Source organism: Pyxicephalus adspersus, chromosome 10 (genome assembly GCF_032062135.1).
Source record: "Pyxicephalus adspersus chromosome 10, UCB_Pads_2.0, whole genome shotgun sequence".
NCBI classification, from domain to species: domain Eukaryota; kingdom Metazoa; phylum Chordata; class Amphibia; order Anura; family Pyxicephalidae; genus Pyxicephalus; species Pyxicephalus adspersus.
Window position 1 is genome coordinate 16,312,515 of NC_092867.1, and position 20,454 is coordinate 16,332,968.

General features: G+C 43.3%; 1 protein-coding gene across 1 annotated transcript; it reads left to right on the forward strand.

The window, feature by feature from the left end:
- Nucleotides 1-1,755: 1,755 nt before the first annotated feature.
- CTBP2 (C-terminal binding protein 2) lies at nucleotides 1,756-17,455 on the forward strand (the record flags this gene model as incomplete). Its single annotated transcript, XM_072424851.1, is given in 6 exon segments — nucleotides 1,756-3,654; nucleotides 7,448-7,602; nucleotides 8,652-8,802; nucleotides 10,563-10,742; nucleotides 13,580-13,794; nucleotides 17,325-17,455. Coding segments are annotated over 6 exon segments (2,618 nt in total), but the record flags the coding sequence as incomplete, so codon positions are not given.
- Nucleotides 17,456-20,454: the final 2,999 nt, after the last annotated feature.

A 20,454-nucleotide genomic window follows, 5' to 3' on the forward strand; every position in this document is an offset into this window, starting at 1 on the left:
ACATTAAATAGGGAATAGGCTCTCGGTTGCTGTATGTTTCTGCTCAGTAATTTTCAGCCTTCATATGTAGAATTGTAGCATTCATCTGTTGACTCAGGAGTTAGTAGGTTCCACTATCACAGCTTCCTACTCAACTCTAGTTATCCTTCTGTCCTTTCAACAGAAATTATTTTCAAATACACGTACCGCCCTAATACTGTATACGTTTCTTGCGTTTCATACCCCATGGAGAAGGCTGCATCTCCAAAGTAAATGGAGGAATTAGAGTTGGATACGTCTAGCTTGTAGCGTAATTGCCCTTTATTTCATACCTGTCCAAGCGGTAGCCCCTGGGATGTACTTATGCAGTCGGTGAGGCCCCGACCGCATAGATGCCAGTAGTCCCGGCTCCTGGGGGAGAGTTCAATGATTTTAGACACTGCCCCACAGTGAGCTGTCCTGCGGGGTCCCGGACATATTGTCAGTGGGGGCTGAGCGATGGAACGCACCGCACGTTCCCGCACGGTAAAAAGGCTAGCCTCGCCTGTTGTAGTGATCGCCTGCTAACGATATATTATAGTTATAGGTTATGTGGTCATGGAGGAGGGAGGAAATAGTATTGAATTGTGCATTTGTTCCACACTAAATGCCAACGGAGGGACAATAGTATTGCTGCCGCTTACATTGACATCAAAAAAGGAAAGGTATTTTTTCTGATTTGTGAAGCGAAAGAGGAGATATGTTATTGCTGCCAATGTCACCAATTAAAGGGGTTTTGTCATTGCTACCGCTAATGCCAGTGCCCCCAAGATAGTTGCCAGCAGTGACACCATTCAAGGAGTTAAATATTCCTGCCCCTGCCGAGTGCTCTATAAGGAATGTGACTTTCATTCCAAGAAACCCTTACAAGTCCATGCCCGTGGCAATGGGTCACTTCCGTATATATTTTTACGCAAAAGGAAAGGGGGAGAATCACAGAAGTGAGAAGCAAAGCCTTTGAATAGAGAGTCTCCTGGAAGGGGGCTATCCCTGAAATATGCATGTTTTTTCCTAGTTTAAATAGGATATTTCAGATCCTTAGATTTGAAGCTCCAAGTGACTCGTGGATACAAAAATGGCCCATGAGCCATTAGAAATAAATGTCACTTTATTACTTGTTAACATCATGTAATGTGTCTTTAACTGCCAGTTCTCCACAACTGTGGATTTAACATGTCCTTTCAGATTCAATTAGCGTTCAGAGCCCGTTTCTTTCTTTTCCTTTTAAGAATTCTGCCCGGCATGAAAACAAGCACGTCTGTTAAATCCTAGCCTAGTTAGGTTACTCTTTCGTCGGGAAAGATTTAGCTATAGCTGTGTCGTTTTAGTTTTCTCCGTGTCCCCATTTCAGTCGTTCTCCACTGACAAGTAAATATGAGATACCAGAGGCATAGCATTGAGCGGTCGTCTAATAGCGGCAGGTTACCGTGACATCGGGAGGCTCTGTGACCAGGCCCCCTCTGTCACACCGGATTAGGGCTTTGCAGGTTTTCTAATCTGCACACACAGTTATCCATATGAATAAAATGTTCTCTCCACCATTCAGGCAAAGCCATAAGGATTATCTGCGAACTCCCAGTCTGTTCCCGGAGCCCGCAGAGACCGCCGTCTACGGGGCGTTGCGCAGCATCGTCTTCTATTACCTGGGATTAATAATTCAGCCGATACTTTTGTAACTCAAGCCGCTTGTTTCTGTTGTGCCTCCGGAGAGCTCAGGTGCAGCTACATCTGTTTATTGTGTGTGGTTTTTTTTTTTTTTTACATGTAACAGAAGATTTTAACTGAGACGTTTCCTCGCCTCCTCCTCTAGCACTGTATCTAAGCTGAAAGCTTTTTTTTTTTTTTTTCCAATGCCGGTTCCAGGCAGGCACACAAACATCAGCCGTTCTCGTAGCTGGGATGCAGCAGGTTGGTATGAAGGCAGCTGGGAGGGAGACATCTCATCCGGATATCACAGAGCAGCAGGCATAAACAATTCTCTGACCTACAACGGAGAGGAAGCTTTTTACAAGCTGCCAAGCGGCGGCAGATCCCGCGATATTCTCGTGCCAGGCAGCTCGGAGATAAAGGCGGACCTCTCTCCCTACCCAGACGCATATATCCGAGGTCAGCGAGGTCACCCGGTGCGTCAGGACCGCGGGCCAGCGAGGAATAACTCGGTCCCAGACTTCAGCTTTCCCTACGAGAGGCAAATGGCAATGTCTGGACGTGGAGCTGTGCAAACCCACGATTATTATAATGAGCCTTCTCTGCCTGGCAGATCCCCGGAGGATCCTCGTTATTACAGAGACCCGAATCTAAATCGCGCGGGACACGGCGCTTACGGCGCTCCCGCCGGCCGTACGACCTGGGAACAGGCTCCCGCACGTCCCTTTCACTCCCAAGAAGGAGGTCGCCTGTACAGAGATCCTACAGGTAGAGTCGTCGCCGAAGGACAACGTTCTAGGAGTCGAGATTCATCCCCTGCCAGATACGCAGTAGATATACCCAACCCCAGATATGGCTCGGAGGCTTCCACCTTTCCCAACAGACCGAATTATAACGAGACGATGGAACGGGTCGTCGATCCCACGATAGGGAGGCAGACGGCTCCTACCTGTCTAGTGGTGGAGCCCGGTGAATCTGCTACCGTGGACGGTACTCTGGGGAATTCGTCTATCTTTGCAAATCGGGGATACGGCTCAGTAAGGGATAACGTCACCGCTAAGATGGCGTACGACGCCTACGACGGCGCTCCATCCCATCCGCACGCCCCGGCGTCGCTTTCCGGAGCCGAACCGAAGAGGGCCGTAGATATGGAGTTCCTTACGACTTTAAGAAACGAAGGCCTTTCCGACGCGACTATTGGCGCACTAATGCGGCAAGGGTTCGACACGCCCAGCTCACTGGCCGTCATGGAAGAACACGACATTAAATCGGTGGCCGCTAATCTCGGCCAGGCGAGACTGCTCTCTGGACTTATCGGGAGCTACCGGGCAGATTTGCAGATGCTAAGACAAGATCTGCAGAAAAGCAACTCCCTGAGGTCCCGCGCTCGCTCCAATAGCTTCAGCCACCGGGGAGATCTCGTGCGCAGTGAATTTGGCGCACAACCCCTCAACAATCTGACGACGGATGGCGTGTCAAACCCGCACCACTCTTTGTCCCTACAGCCGGGGTCTCCCAGAATGGCCGAACTCAACCGCCGCCCTTCCAGCGCCCCTTCTCAGCACTTATTGGAGGCGGCCAGCTACCCGGTTTGCGGAACGAATAACCAAAACCCCTACTTTGTGCAGACCGCCGGATACTCCATTCCGGTTCAGCCACGACCGGCCTCGGCCTACCCCGCCCAATCTGGCATACCGATGACTGTCGTACACGCCAATACCTCCGGCGGGCCAAAAACTGCCTACTCCACCAGTTACGCCGTACCCATGGAGCTTATGAAGAGAGAGCGCCTTCCGCCAACCTCTCCCGTGCACAGCCCGCACTGTAGCCCTCAACTTCTACGCAAACAGGGGAGTCATATGGAGCCCACAATGAGCTTACCGCCGCCTACTATACCAAGTCAGCACTCTCTCCACTCGCCCTACCAGAAAGTTACCAGAAGGACCGGACCGCCCATCATTGTCTCCACCATGGCGTCACCAGAGCCAAGTAACTATCCTAAACTATTTGCTTGTTTCAAAGGGGAGGGGAATTGAATGTTTTTTTTTTATGTGTATAATGTTCATTGACTGGTAAAGTCTCCTTTTCCTTTTGATTTATGAAATTAGCTATTTAAATAGAATGAGTAGATGGCATAGGATGAAGCAAAAGTAAATGTTTTCCGTACAGGTTTTGAAACTTTTCTGGTATTTCCCGCTTGTATGTATTGAGACATTCTGCGTAAGTATTCTATCTCCAGCCTGATCTTTGAGGATAGCTAATGCAGAGAGTTTCAGTTCATCCCCTAACAAATCTTTCTATGGAATAGATGCAGATAAGGCTTTCAAGAAAAGTGTGAGGCACAGAACTGTTAATTACAAAAGTTAATATCTAATTAGTCTGGTGTGTGTGTGTGTGTGTGTTTGTGTGTGTGTTTTTCCATGAGGTTTACAAAAACTTCACCCAAGCTTTATGCATTTTTCAACAGTTTAATTTATCCAATGTGAAAATATAGGCAGATCCTAGATTATAGTCATTTCTTTTCTTGTCTGTCTTGGAAGTCACAATTGGTTGGGGAATGTGCTGTTAATAGTCGTCATGGTTTCTATAAAAACATGTGAGGTGTGGGAAAAGTAAAATTACATTTATTTCCGACTGTTTGCGTGTGGATATGGACGTGCATGTGTATATGTGTTGAGTGATTGATTGTACGTGCCAGTGTAAACTGTTTTAACGAGCCTCAAGTATTTCAGATTTAAACAGAGTGGTTAGAGACCTGTTAGTTATATGTAATTTCACACATAGCGATCATTTAATGAATGTGATGTTATTAATTCAGATAGCATTCACGTCTTTTGCAATGCATTTGTAGTAGTATGGTTAGGGTAATGTTGTGATGGGTTATGAACCAAAATGAATCGTTAGCAAGCTCCAGATATATAGCACTCACATTTACATGCTGGAGTTTTCTCACTACAGGTTTTGGCTAATATTTTGACCGATGCACGTGCACTTTAAAATGAACCCGTAAACAATGAACAGTGTTTTTAACCAGGGTTCCTCCAGAGGTTGCTGGGGATTCCTTGAGCAATTTGTGCCTCTCAGGTCAGCATAACTGACACGGAGGATCTTTTTGGCTATCTGCAAGGGTTACGTGCTTCCCGCTGACCAGCAAAATAAGACTCATTCTTCCCACGGACCACCACTCTAATGAACTTATAGCAGGGGTTTTCCAGAAAACCGAAAGTTATTTCAGGGGTTTCTCCATGTAAGGGGGGAAAAGGTCAAGAAAGATAGAATCTGTTTTTGCAGGCCAGTCAAAACAGTCCTACATAACGAGTCACAGAAGAGTGTTCAAATTTTTCAGAATTTACCAACTCCATGCTTGTTCCAGGTCAGTGAAGCCAAGATAGGAGTTACGGAGCCCGCACCTATGCTGCTTTTGCTCCTGCACTTATATTTGCTCGTTCACGGTTTACCATTTATATGGAACTGCAGTGTGGAGAGCGGTGAAAGCTCTTACTTTAATATGCATGTAGGTTGTATGTAACAAAAAAGGCATACTTATTTTTAGTTGGTTTAGATAAATACTATGAAACTTATAAAGATTCCAAATCACAGAACTTGAAAAAATAGGCAGAATTATTTAACACATTTATTTAGGTCATTGATTTAAATATGACTGCCACACAACTAGCAGTTTCATAAGGCGGTCAGCAATTGTATCCTACATATCTCTCATGATGGGCTTCCCCTAAAGCAAAGAGACAGGTGTGTTCAGTAAGGCAGGTAAAAGTGCAGCAGGGAAGTGTAACAATGCAGTAACTCTCAGCTAGGAATATTGACTCTTTCACAAATGAGATTAGAATAAACAGAAATGTGAATCTTATCTCATAAAGAAAGATCCCTTCTTAGACAGCCGTCCCCATTGGAAATTTTCCCGCGACCCCTTGTATTTCCCCTTTTTAGATGACAATGGTCACCGGTACTAATAAAAAAGTGAAACGTCCAATGCATTTGTATAGTCAGTACAGATTATTTTTGAAACATTGAACGGCAAATGTTTCCGTGTGCAGAGTTTTTCTGCTATTTTTAAAGCATCTGTGTTGTTGCTTGTGGCAGCGCTTAAAGATTATTGTTTTAACATTGAAATTGTATTTTTGCCGCGGTAACTTTAGTATTTTTCCTATTAAACGATGGCGTTGCTCAGCAACCATTGGCTGTGACTATACTCCCAGGATGAGCATCTCCACGGTAACTTCCAAATTTATCTTCCAGGGCCCGTAGGCTCAGGAGGGACCGAGGCCCGCGCTGAATTTGCATCACGGCTGTTTACAAAAGGGGAAAGAATTAGTAACGTGTAAAGTGTTAGCGCACAGCTATTATTATCATCTGTCCAGCATGGGAATAATGTATGGCAAGGCTCTACAACACGGGAGGGTGTTAATTAGATAATTATAGCCGGCCTCCAAACGGCTTCATGTTTGCAGAGAGATCTGCTTACTGCATAAATCAACAGTAAATCTGTTTGGTTACTGCAGCAGAAAATGTATTGGTTAATTATTTTTGCGTGTTAGCATAACAGCTAGTAAGTGTTTTTCTGAAATGGGGCCAGTACCCCCCCCCCCCACAAAAAAAAAACACTTGAAAGTGCAGCGCAGTAACCCCCGGCAGCCCATCCAACCTCCTAGCAGCTGTGTCATCGAACGTGAAACGATTAGGAGAAAAAAAAGATTGTAATTAAATTGCTTTATTATTCGTAGGAAAAAGGGAAAACATTCCGATGGAATAATAAAAATGCTAAACATTTTATTCCTGCGTGCATTTCAAATTTTCCATCACTTCCTGTCTGGTGAAACTGTTGTGTTGAGTTTGAGCCCCCGGCAGCACTCTTAGTAGGCTCAATGAGGATCTGAAATGGCCCTTCTTATTCAAACTTGAAAAATAACATGTAAAAGAATGTTTTGGCTTTTGTCTAAGGATTTTTAAAGATTGACCTTAGAATTGTCAGTGTTACACTGCTTATCATCTGCCTCTATGTATGCATAATGATATTTTTCATTTTCAAGCCATGTAGTGCACAAATGTACACATCCTACAGTCTTTTCTTTTTTGCAGTTAAGCAGCACAGCCGGGTCACCCTTCTACCCCCAGCCTGTGATTTGATGGGGAGGGATTAGCAACGATCTAATGAGGGTTGTCACTTAACTCTCTCAGTGTCACATATAATTGCAGCATAGCTGAAAGGCTTCCATTACTACCTGCCTCTCCCTAAGTGCGACAGTGCAGAGTATTTTCCTTTTTTTGTACCAGTTACATTTACAATACATACATAGCTGCATATAATTGTTTTTCTTTTGATATGTGCTTGAAGTTCAGCCGTAACATATACCCAGCCATTTTTTTTTCTACAAAAAACGTTGCGTTTAAATAAAGCAAGTTACTTTTTGTCATCTGCACCCAGCTAAGGATATTTCCCTAAGATCTAAAAGAAAATATAATATTATATTAAACAGAATTCCCATCCCAGACATTAGGCTCCCGAGCAGTTGTCCCCATTAGGAAAATAACCCGTACCCATTGCTCATGACAACTCAAAATACCATGGGCTACCATAAATAATGGTCAGTAGAACAAAAAGGAATAAACCTCCCCGTGGGGGACACGGAGAGCGATAAAAACTTGACACATTGTCTATCTTCTCTAATACAGAAGCTACTGTGGCCTAATGAAAAGCATGTTGTACGGACCGCTTGTGTCTATGCCGTGTACGACCGATAACGCCTTGCCTCGTCTTATCCAGGTATGCGGCCTCAAACGCTCAATGGACCGATGCAACCCCGCCCTCTCATAGCGCTGCTGGATGGAAGGGATTGTACGGTGGAGATGCCGATTCTCAAAGATCTCGCTACGGTGGCTTTCTGCGATGCCCAATCCACGCAGGAGATCCACGAAAAGGTAATTTGTGTATTTATCTGAAAATATTTTTTATAGAAAAAGCGTCGTCTGTGTTGGTAAATGACAACCGGGGAGACCGCCGCCTGGGGTAAAAGCGACAACAATTTACATTTTTTTTTTTTTTCACTTCCTTCCTATTGCCTTGCAAAAGTGTGGAATGAATCGCGATCCCTAAAGAGGTCTCTTCCGTGTGCGTAGTAGCCGCGTGCTCAAAAGGCCGATTATCTGCCGACAGAACGTAACTCTATGTTCAGATGGCTAAACATTAACGATCCCCGTACGGGTCAATCACATGATGTACATACCGACTCCCCATAAATCAAGAACAAAAGAACATAACCCAAACCAAGGGCTTGTAATTGCTCACCAAACAGAAGGGGGATCAAGATAAAGTAGTTTCAGCGGTGGAAAAATCGAATGAAGCGTCAATATTATATATGTTTAGAAAAATGTGTTAAAATTACATATAGTTTCAGAATAAACACGTTCCCTGCGGAACGTGTTGGGATATAGTTAATATCCATTTTTTCTGATACAATCTAATGAAATAGTGGCCTTATTTTTACAAAACAAAGTTTATTTGTGCGTTTATTCTTAAAATGTTTGTAATTTTAACACATTTTTTTCTAATAATATATTGACGTTTCGATCGATTTTATCACTCAAACTCCCTACTTTATCTTGCTCCCCTTTCTGTTTGGTGAGCAGTTACAAGCTCTTTGCTTGGGTTATGTTCTTTGAGGCTCAGGTTGCCGTCTTTGGCGCTCATTTCCGGTTGGAATGTTTATGATTATTATAAATATATAGAAGTATGAATGATTATGGTGTGTTTAAGATGGCACGATCTGGTAACACAATTTGCAGCCTTAGCCAGCCTTTTAATATTATACATTAGCTGAGAAACTGAGCATCGGTACCATTTTGAACATAACATAAATTAGAAATGCTGTATATACAGTGTATAAGCCTTATCTTGGATAGCTTGGAATGGGCAATTTTTTTAAAATTCAGGTTCCTGTTTTGTAATTGCATCTCTGTGTTTGTTCTAGGTCCTGAATGAGGCAGTGGGCGCCATGATGTATCACACTATAACACTAACTCGTGAAGACCTGGAAAAATTCAAGTCTCTCCGAGTTATAGTGCGGATAGGCAGCGGATTTGACAACATCGACATCAAGGCGGCCGGAGATATGGGTACGTGACAGTGATGAGACACAGACTCGGAGAGATTGTTCACTAAGAGCAGAGGAAAGTAATGTGCAGAATGCAATATCTGAATATTTGTAACCTTTCATCACCGCTTCTCGCACCGCTGTCCGGAGCGAGCCAAAACTGCATTGCGTGTACGATACCTTCTTGTCCCGTATTATTGTTAATAATAATAAACAAGATTTATATAGCGCCAACATATTACGCAGCTCTGTAAATTAAATAGGGGTCGGAAATGCCAGACAGATACAATCGGTGACATGGGAGGAGGAGAGGACCGTGCCCCAGGAGCTCACAATCTAGGTAGTGGGGGAAGTAACACACAATAGGACAAACTAAACCAAAAGGAAGCAGGTCTGTGAACAGTACACAGTATCAAAATGATTGATGAGAAAATTATTTTTCTCGATCGGTTCTCTTGTGTATATCTTCTATTCGTACATCCTAAAACACAAACAACATTTCATCGCTATGGCCCCAGAATCTTCATTCAATGAACGGAGGAAACGAGGACAGTCTTGGCCCTTTGAAACAAACATGACTGTGTACGGTTGTGTTTATAAAAGATTTAGAGGCTATTCTATTGATGTTTAATCGGGGATCTTGTGTTACCTCTGAATACCTAATCACGTGTGGGACAAATTGGGGGAAACCAAAAAAAACTGAGCACGATCGGTTTTGTTAAAGTGAACGCGGCGTTTCTTTATTCACTAGGCGATCGTTTAGTTTGCTAAGTGAACGGTCTCTATTTTAGTTTTACCCCAACCCCACGGTGTCTACTGTACTGCACAGTTATCACTAATGAAACGTGATCTCTGACTTCAATTTAGAGCAATGTTTTCCTATTATAGTTATATTTTCTCTCTTTGAGATTGGTAATTATTCCATCTGTTCTTTTTCTATAAACTCGTCGGAATGAAGTATAACCGGTTAAATAGGCAGTTGCCGGTATTTAATTTGTCACCGTTATCTGCTAAATGAATGTTTTCATTACAAGCCGACACATAAACTGCCGCTTTGGTTCTCTTTAGCGACCATTTTGTCGATTCAATTCAGAGCAGAATAGACTCGATCGCCACAAATGCCAATATTGTATTTAGCGAAACACGTGAAACGTCCCCAGTTTGTTGTCTCTCACGAATGCAATCGTAGCGTATAGCTGGATTGTGCCAAATGCTTTTCTTTCATGAACTACAAAGAGAAGGCCTAAGCGAGAGGTAGGTAAATGAGAACGTGTCGGAAATAAGCAAATATATTTCTGGTAGTATTCATAAATGACCTTTTACTTGCAAAAAAAAAAGACATTATGCAGAAATGCGTCATTTGCAAATGTGATTGTTATATCTATATTATTCTAACGGTAATACATTTGGTACTGAACTATCCCATTAAAGATAGTACGGGGGGATATAATCAGAGCGCTCGACGCAGCTCAAAGATAGCACTGCAACCGACCACGTGGACCCGATTACTTGTATATTTACATTATGTGTTAGAGCATTACCCACATAATGGTTTCACAAAAATCATACTAAATAATCCAGGCCTGCCCGGCCAGATTTGCAGGAGATTGTAGATAGTTTACTTAATAAAGTGACATTTTGCGTGTAGCTGAAAAGGCTTCCGATTCCTTCGGGATGTCCCTGGATAAATCTCCTTTTTATGGCTTAATGACTTCATGCAGCTATGTGAGGGTTGACCACTCAACACACAGCACCGTTCTCTAGATGTTATTAGTCCTCTTCTCTTAGGTTCAAGTTTTAAAGTTCACTCGCTATCGGTAAAATTAATCCTCAACCTTTATCGGAGGAACACGTGGCTATACCAGGCGGTGCGGGAAGGGACGCGGGTACACAGCGTGGAGCAGATAAGGGAAGTAGCGTCCGGAGCGGCCCGGGTACGAGGAGAGACTCTTGGCTTAATCGGATTCGGTAAGTACCGTGCCGTAGAGCAAGCAATGATACGTGTCCTATTATAAATGCTGTAATATCCAATCGGGCTGCTACCTCTCCTGGATAAAGGAGGCTAAATAATTTGTTTAGAAGCAATATGAAATTTACAATAAGAAAGGGAATGTGGAAGTAACATAGGAAAAGGGTCCGAATAGAAAAGCAAAAGAATATAATTTGTGCAGACCCTCGCTGCTGTAGTCTTACCTAGTCATTCGCTAATGAATTTGCACAGCACATTATTCATTCCGGGGACACTACAAGGAATCCTAAGAAACATTAGTTCTTACGAATTGGCCGTCCCTCAGAGTTCCAAAAAGTAAAGTATCTCCATGTTTTCCAACATTCCAAGGGGCCAGACGGCAACAAGTTCAAATCTATCAAACAGTCTAATTTGTTTTAGCAATCGAGTCATTATATTCATATCCAACCTTGACATAGCATGTCAGCAGCTAATATTGCACTATATAGATTAGAACATATACAGCAGTTATTTCCTCCTTTTATGAACACCCTTACATCTCAAGCGAAAAACACTTTATCGTAAATGGCCCCAGAATCTCCATTCGGTGGACAGAGGAACCGAGGACACTCTTGTCATTTAGAGCATATTTTTCTTAAAGGAGATCCATGTTATCGAGCCGACTAGGTATCCAATAAAATAATTAGAATTTAACGTCGGTAATACATTAGGATGTTTAACGTGGGACATTAGATTTTCCTCTCAACAAATTTCCCCCGCTAAAGAACTCGGTTTCTCAGAGTCATCGACGAGTACCCTAATCGGAAAAGGTCCCCCCGGAACACGCACCCGACCGTTAGAGTCCATCTAGCGCCGTTTACGGCAGGTGTAGCGACATGTATATCGTCAATCCGCGGAGCTTAACCGATAGCGGGAAAGGAAATCGGATAACGGAAACGTCCGTTCCTCACCCGACGAAAGAACTACTTGGGACGCATCTCAGACGTCACACACATTTTAAGTAACCGTCCATATAACAATAGGTAAACTAAATTTACTCTAAGCAACAAATACATAGAGTAGGTACATCTCGTGGTATATGTGTTTATTTTATTAATCGAATAGTTCAGTCTCTGGGGTTCTTTTCTTTTATGTGAATAAAAGCCCGCACTGTCTTCTCTCAGAAGCAACGTGAGGATGAATCTGGTGGCAATGGATTCTGACCAGGTTTTCAGGGTTGCCGCGATGATTTATCTTGTCGGGGTTACAGTGTTGTTATAGTGTCGTTCCAGATAAAACTTCTTGTAAGTACATTTAGAGAAATTAGACTTTTTGTCAGGTGCAGCCTCTCAATGAAACCCTGGGATACATTGAGATGCCGTTAGGCATTCCGTGAGCGGTGGCAGATTGATCTCTAGTCCCCATTACTCACCATTGTCAAAAGATAATTTCTGAACTAAGTTCCAAAGTAGGGGGATTTTTCCCACTGACTTCAGTTGAAGGGACTTTTTTTTCTACTAACCCCCATTGTATGTGAAATTTTCTCTGCTTACCACTACTGTACTGATGCTGTGTTTTTTCTCTAGCCATTATTATTATCTTTATATACTGTAAATACTTTTGTATACAGTAGTAGAACGGTTTAAAAACCGCTGTACGCTAGAGGCCGAGTACTCTAGGTATCTCGCATACCTTATGGTGTGTTAAAAATGTTTTATGTCTTACAAATCATATTATTATAATATGAGTTGTAGATATAATGATTTTGTTACACAAATTCTATAGATATATAGACCATTACTTTAAAAGTTTCTCTAAATTCCCAAAAAATAGGAAAGACCGGTTTATTATTAACTTAATGGGTAAATATGCTTCGTGAGACGTCCACTCCGGTAATGTCTTCTGCACGTAATGAGCTTTTCATCTCTTTCGGCGCTACTGACATTTGCAATCGATCGGCTTCTTTCTCCTAATCTGTAACCTCGTGTACTCGGCAGATTACATCGCACTCGTAATCGCCGCGTGTACCGGCTAAAAGAGTGAAGGCTGTGCCCAGATACGGGGCGACAAACTGTACGGTTTATGTCCCCGTCGTGGTCAGATTCTGAGGTTGTATCTATGGCAATTGAAGCATCCAAAGTATCCACTCCTAAGAATAATACGGACATGGTTTGCAAAAACTGTGACCTTTTTTGTTAGGGTTAGGTTATTTGATACTTTTGCCCCCTTCCTCTCTAATAGTTGTAGCCCTCCCCTAAAATCAATATACTTACCTGAATCTTCCCAGATTTTTGATGCCAGGTTACACGTGTGCAGTCTCGCCCCGTAGACTTTTATGGAACCGGTAGACGGATAGGAGTAGATCCACCTGCCGGCAACAAAGTTGCCCAGTTTGGGACCGCACTGCGCGGCCACAGATGTCGGACCGAGATCCTGTCTGCGACTGCCTTGCTGTCCCGGAATGATAAAGATCATTAAAAAAAAAAATTGTAGTCCACAGAGAGACCAGAGTGGCGGGACTTATATCGGTTTAATTTTTACCGATCGATATATTGGAATCTTAATTATATGAAATGATGTACTTCAATCATCATCATGGTACTTACCTAGTTGCAGATAGGTGTCGTGCCCACGGCAAAAAAAAAAATTCAGCGGCGCTCGGGGTTGATTGCCGAGATACCGGGCACATCCCGGGTTCCCCTGTGGCTGCTGGGACCAAATGAACTCCCCTGCGCCTGCATCCTTTTTAATATGTTGTGGTCTTTAGGCGTGGCGCTCATAGTAGGAGCAGTTTTAGTTTGTTTTGAGGAAGCTTCTCATTTATTATTTCTTCATGTCACATTTTCTCTCCCCACAGGCCGCGTCGGACAGGCCGTAGCGGTGCGAGCCAAAGTGTTTGGGTTCGGCGTTATCTTTTACGATCCTTACCTGCAAGATGGGACGGAGCGTGCGCTGGGGGTGCAGAGGGTGTACACACTTCAGGACTTGCTTTACCAAAGCGATTGTGTATCTCTGCACTGTAACCTGAACGAACACAACCATCACCTCATTAATGACTTTACAATCAAACAGGTAACTACATCGGTTCTTATGTGTTTTTCTCGACCCTCTTCCCTTTTTAGTAACTAATGAGATTCATTATCGCACGCTGCAGAATTACCCCGGTTTTTTTTTTAAATTGAAGTTTTATTGAAATTTTTTAACATGAACAAGGAGTACAGCAATACAGGAATAGGATCAATATGCATAATATCAATAAACATCAGGTGTAGCAAAATACCCAACAATCAAAGTATATGTCCTGGTCCGGGTAGTAATGTTATTGTCAAGTAACATCAAGGCCAAAGTTCAAAGTAAAATCCCATCCGGCATTGCTGAAACAAACAACAATCACAGGAAAAAAACAAAACATACAATAAAGAATAAACAGGTACATATAAGCAATCAAAGTAATAAACCGTATGAACAACAAGAGGGGGGGTAGAAGGGGGGCAGGTGGGCATCATTAGTGAGGTATACCAGATCAAGTTGAGCACAAGTAAACCCTAAACTTGTAATTGAGCATAGAAAGTGTCCCATGGATCCCAAGTCCTTTCAAAGCTATCAACTTTGTTTTGTATAAGGGCCGTAAGGTATTCCATTAGGCGAACATCCTGTATACGGGTATATAGATCCTCTAAAGAGGGGGGTAGAGTGGACTTCCATCTGGTCGGGATCAGGGTGCGAGCTGCCACTAAAACATGGGCAATCAGTTTGCTAGTAGGTTTGGGAAGACCCGTGAAGGGTAACCCCAATAGATGGGTAAGCGGGTCAAGTGACAACTCTTGTTGCGTTACATCCTGAAGCAGCTTATGGACCCGGTCCCAATATCCCAGAATAATGTGACAGTACCAAAATACATGTTCCAAAGTACCTCGCTGTGTCCCACATCGCCAACAGGTAGGGTCCACAACGGGGAACAACCTGTGTAATACATCAGGTGTGTGATACCATCGAAATATTATTTTGTATCAGTTTTCCTTATATAATGTACAGATGGAGCTTTTTTGCGCTGCTTCCCATATGTCTGACCACTCCTCACTATCCAAGGAGCGGCCTAGAATAGATTCCCAAGTGCTCTTATAAGCAAATTTTCCCGAAATCCCTCGTACACTAATTACCCCGGTTTAACCTGGTCATAAAGCGGCGTTAGGAGAAATCCGGTCGATTTCACGTTTTACAAGTTCAGATTAAAATCGTACCGATCCAAGTTCCCGTGTTAGATTTCACGTGGAAAAGATCGGCCGATCGTAGGACGCCACATTGGCACGCTTTTGTTTGTCTTCTACAGAGGACCGGCGTGACTACGGCCCTCTATAAAAGACAGAACGCGGAAACGTGAGGCGCCGCAAGCGATGCTTAGCGAGGGGATTTATTTGGCCCCCAAAAGAATCCCAAATAAGAACTGCAGCTGGCCCGTACAGATTTTAAGTTATAGGCGTGCTATAGCTGTTAAATGGTGGGTAATTGAGTAATGTATTTTTACACGGGAACATTCTAACATTTGCAGCTACCGCTATGCCTGCCGCCTCGGCTGAATCGCACGTATGCGTGCAGGTTCCGGCGGCTGCTGCCCGCCTTCGGGCGAGTCGGCGAGCTGACGTCAGAAATAGGTATATAAAGCGAGAGACCGTGGGCTCGTCTCTAGTGCAAAACCATCATTTTGGATAGTACAGCTAGGCCATATGGGGTCTGTTTTGAGCTAAAGATGAGTAGCTGTTAATAAACTGGACGATTTTTGCTACGTTTGTGGAAAATATATCCCGTGTGATCGACGCAAGTACCTAACCAAAAGGGTGATATTTGCTTACAAGTATTACTTTGGATGTGAAATCAGAGTTAGGGATAAAAGCTGGCCTAACACAATGGTTGAATGGGAAAAGTAATAAAATGCCTTTTGCCGTGCCTATGGTTTGGCGTGAGCCAAAACACCATCATCGCTCGGACTGCTACTTCTGTATGAGTAAAATTGCTGGGTTTTCGAAGAAGACGAAGTCAAACGTCGTCTATCCCGATTGTAAATCTGCTCTGAAGCCAGTGCCATACGATGCCAAGAATCCAGTGCCAGCCGCTCCTACGTCTGTTGTTACAAATTGAAAGAATGGCCGCCCGGACCTGAACACATTGTTGACGTGTACAATGTGAAGCATAAATCACTTATCGATCCACAGAAAATTTACCCTCTGCAGGTTCATATTAAACTTTGATCTATGAAAAACTTAGTAATTGCAATGGATCGTGATGGTATGCGAAGGACAAGTTTGGAAAAGTTATAACAGACGCTAAACTGAAATCGGCCAGTTTTGTCGGTCCCCAAATCTGCAATTTGACGCGCGATGCCACATCGCGAGACAAACTCGACCCGCTTGAACTTGCCGCTCGGGTCTCATTTGAGCTAGTCGGACAAAACTTTCTGGGCAAGCGGCGGGCGAGCTGAAAACTATGCTAAACTAGTGAACGACATGCTAACGGCATACCGTCAACTTGGCTGCCGCCGAATGTCACCTAAAGTTCATTTCTTACATTCCCACCTGGACTTCTTCCCAGAAAATGTGGGCGATGTTAGCGATGAACAAGGGAAGAGGTTCCACCGGGACATTTCTGTTACGGAAACAAGATACGAAGGCCGGTACAAACCCCACGTGACGGGTGACTACTGCCGGTTTCTGCAATGGGAGACGGCGGAGAGCCACAAACGCAAAAGCGAGTGCCTGTGTACATGTGTGTTGAACAAGGAATTAGCTGAATTGTGTGTAGTTGTAGATGTTATTGCAACATAAGACTATGTTTTTGTAATGTCATGGAACCGTGAGGCAAAAGTATGTATGTATATATATATATATATATATATATATATTTATTTATTTATTTATATATAGATTTATGACCCAATAAAAAACTGCAGACATCGTTGTAAATAGGATGTTCATTACGTGGGCCACATTGTTTAATGATACTTGTGTGTCGTGCAGCCTGTTACTTGAGAGAAAGTACAGCAATTGATAAGGGTGAAAATTGGCCTGGCAGAGATGGTGGCTGCACATCTGTGAAATGTCAAAACATTGTGATCGATTATGTATGTAACCAAGTGAAATTGCATGTTTTGGTGTGTGTAGTCGTAATCTCATTTTCTAGAGGGCCTGTAAAAGCAAACGTGTGTAGTACTGTGTATTTAGTAGCTACAAATGACCTGCCAAACTGCGTCAATGCACTCACATCGAATTTGTATTTTATGATTGTGACATATTTCTACACACACTTGGTGTGTGTTGTGATGCACATACTGCACTTGTTTGTGGAAACGAGAAGTATCGCACTGTGTTTTCATTGTCATAACGTGTGTCTAAAAACTTGTGTTTTTCCACTCTACTACAAAATAAACGTTGGCGTGAATGGTACTTAGCGAATGTTATACCTGTCGCGTGATTGGGCGCCGCCTGCTTGTTAATGTTGCATCAGTTCGTCATTTGTTAATGTCTTGTGGAACTTGTATTTTTGTGCCAATAGATATGTAGCGTCTGTCGTGGAAGATTCCTATGTTACCTTATTGTCTCTTTCTCCAGATGAGACAGGGAGCCTTCCTGGTGAATACGGCCCGTGGCGGGCTGGTGGACGAAAAGGCTTTGGCACAAGCTCTGAAGGAGGGCAGAATTAGAGGAGCGGCTCTAGATGTCCACGAGTCCGAACCGTTCGCGTGAGTATCGTAAAGCCGGGTAGATGTCCGATCTAAAGTTGTGTTTGCGGGTAAAAAATAAAGTATGCTAAAATTGCAACTCTGCGAGTCACACGAGGATAACCGCGCACATTTTGACATGCGCGTTCAGCAGGGAAAAATAGAGGTCCAATGCACAGCTACACACAGACTCTTGTGACTGCATTTATTGACTAAGAAGTCTGCATTCCTGCAGCTTGGAGTTTGGACATATCCTTTTGTGATCTCTGGATTTTATTTGCCAAACTCTGCAACCTCACCCACATTGAAAACTTACTATTCCCCCTTTCGGATCACAACCTAATCGCCTTCGAGCTGATCTAATTATTGCTCTCCTTTGGCACATCCCAGACCCGGTCTGTGGCGGAGAGATATCCGTGACCTTGATCACAACCTATTCTCAAACTGCCTTACGTCCCCTCATCCTCGCCGTCTCCACATCTCCAGCTAAAGCTGCCGCTCGGTTCGACCGCTCTCTTTCTTTGGCTTTGGATAAATTTGTCCCCGTCGCCTTCCGCTACCTCCATCCTGCCGACCCTGGCAGGGCAATCGCGCCAAACATCTACAAAAGACAGTTTGTAGTTCATAAAGTTGGCTCCGAGGCCACTTGTGCTCGGCTGCACAAAGTCAGACTCCGACGTGTCATTTTTACCTCCTCGATCTCCTTGATCTTTCCCCTGCTTTTGACACTTTTGATCACCACCTTGTGATACAAATTATCAGCGACGCCGCTCTGTCTTGGTTTGCTTCCTATCTGTCCGACTGCTCCTTTCAATGGTAATTCCTCCTTTCCTACTCCCCTCTCTGTTGGGGTTCCCAAAGGGTCAGTCCTTGGACCGGTTCTCTTTTCTCTGTACACCTCCTCCCTCCGTAGTCTCATCTCCTCCTTTGGCTTTCAGTACCATCTGTATGCCGACGACACTGGGGGTCCACCCCTGACCCGTCTCCCTCAGGATAAGGTCTCGCGCTGCCTGTCGGCCATCTCATCTCGGATGTCTGACCGATTCCTGAAACTCAACCTGGAATAATCTGAACTCATGTGTGACGGAGTCCTATAGACCTCTCTGAGGTTTATCTGTCTCAGAAAACCACCTGTACAAGTCTATGAGGTACTGGCCAGGAGAAATGACTACAACAACACAACACACACTGAAAATCACTGGTCTGCAACCGCAGCAGGTTTACATTTCTGAAAGGGGAGGATTGGTTAGGTGAAGGGGTAGGGGGTGTTAAGCGAATTCTTTTTTTTTTTTTTTGGGAGTACGCCTATTTTTGTAACATCATGGATATGTACTTGTTAAGCTGAGGGGAGTGACCCAGCTCCTAAAGGATACAAGGAAGAGTTACTGAATTTTGGAAATGACGATCAAGGTGTTAAGGAGTCAGTACTGGTGGAGGTGGGCTAAGGAAGCTATGGCGTTTGATGGGGATTGGAACGGAGCCTGGTTTTTGGTAGGACACAGAGCAGAATGTGGCATTGGTTGAGATAGATGAAATACAATGAGGGCAAGCAGAAATAGTTTTAGAGTGAGAATCTGAGAAACCTTTTTTAAAGATACAAGTAGTAGTAGTAGTAGATTTTTGGTAAACTAAAGTAAGCCCTAAATAATTGAGAATAACTGACTATCAAAAGGTGATTGTTAAAAAATATTTTGTGATTTTTCTATTAATCAGTCTTTCAATCAATCTGAAGGGTGTTTGTTTGTTTGTGACTTTTTGAGTGTGTTTCCAGTTGAATGAATGGCAAGGGGTTGAAAACTTTAGTCAATGTGGTTGAGGATAGAGAATGTAAATGAAGGTTAGATGTGAGAGACAGGATGCCAGGTATAGTGCCGGCTGGAGGGTGTGGAGAGACTTTTGGATTTTAAATTAAGAAAGTAAGGGAACTAAGGTTCCAAATTAATGATGATGTGGATTATGTCAGTCTTGTCTATGATATGATGACATATCTTCAGATGATAATGAAGTTGTTTGTTGGAGGAGGGTGAATGAAAGGTGGTGAAAAATAGTTTGTTTGGGGTTAGTGGAACTGTGGAGATGGCAAAGGGCGTTCAAGTGTTTGTTTGTTTTGTCACTTTGCAACCTGTTTTCATTTGGATCAATGGCAAATGAGTGAGTTCCAATAGTGGGATGTTTGTTTTTGTTAATGTAAAAGGATGGAGTAGTAGTAGTAGTATTTAGGGGTTGCTGAGTATTTCGAAAGCTGTGGTGGTGAGATGCAGAGTGTAATAATTGTTATCCAAAAGTTAGTGTAGGTGAACAATCATGGCTGAAGGTTCTGCAAATGTGAACTGGCGTGTTTTGTAATGTTCCCATTGGGAAGATGAGGTCCACTGTGTGTATGGATCTGTCCTCGTGGGTGGGGTAGATGATCACTGGTAACTTTCATCAAGGTATAAAGTAGGTGGTAGTGATGTTGTTACATGGTGGTTATGTTTCCTACAGATTTGGTTTTGTTATATGGTGGCTCCAGGAGTGATTTAGAAGTTGGTTAATATTTGATGAGGTTTATCAATTTTGAATTTGAGTGTGCTGCAATTGGGAAATACAAGGGGGGGGGTGAGGGGGATGTGTTGTTTTGGAGAATGTATTTCTTTAATAAGCATTATGAAAGATAGACGGTATGCCTTTGCAGTTTGTAAGTAGTAAAAAGGTAATGTTGACAGGTATTTTTATTTGATTGGTGAATACAATTGTGTTTTTTGTGCTCATTGCTTCATTCCCAACAAACAGTTGAGTTAGTTATTTGAGTCTTTTTGCCCGTTACAAACCCTATGAAACAAAGAGTTGCTTATTGCGAGCTACTTACCCTATTGGTGGGCTGTTGTGCGCAGAGCGTCATTTGTCAGTTCTTGTTCAGTTCCAATTCAGTTTTAATTCTTTTCGTTAACTGTACACTTTCCAAAGATACACTTTGGACAAAGATACACAGCTGCCACGGACAGACAAGCTGCCCTGTCACTCCTAGTTATATACACGGC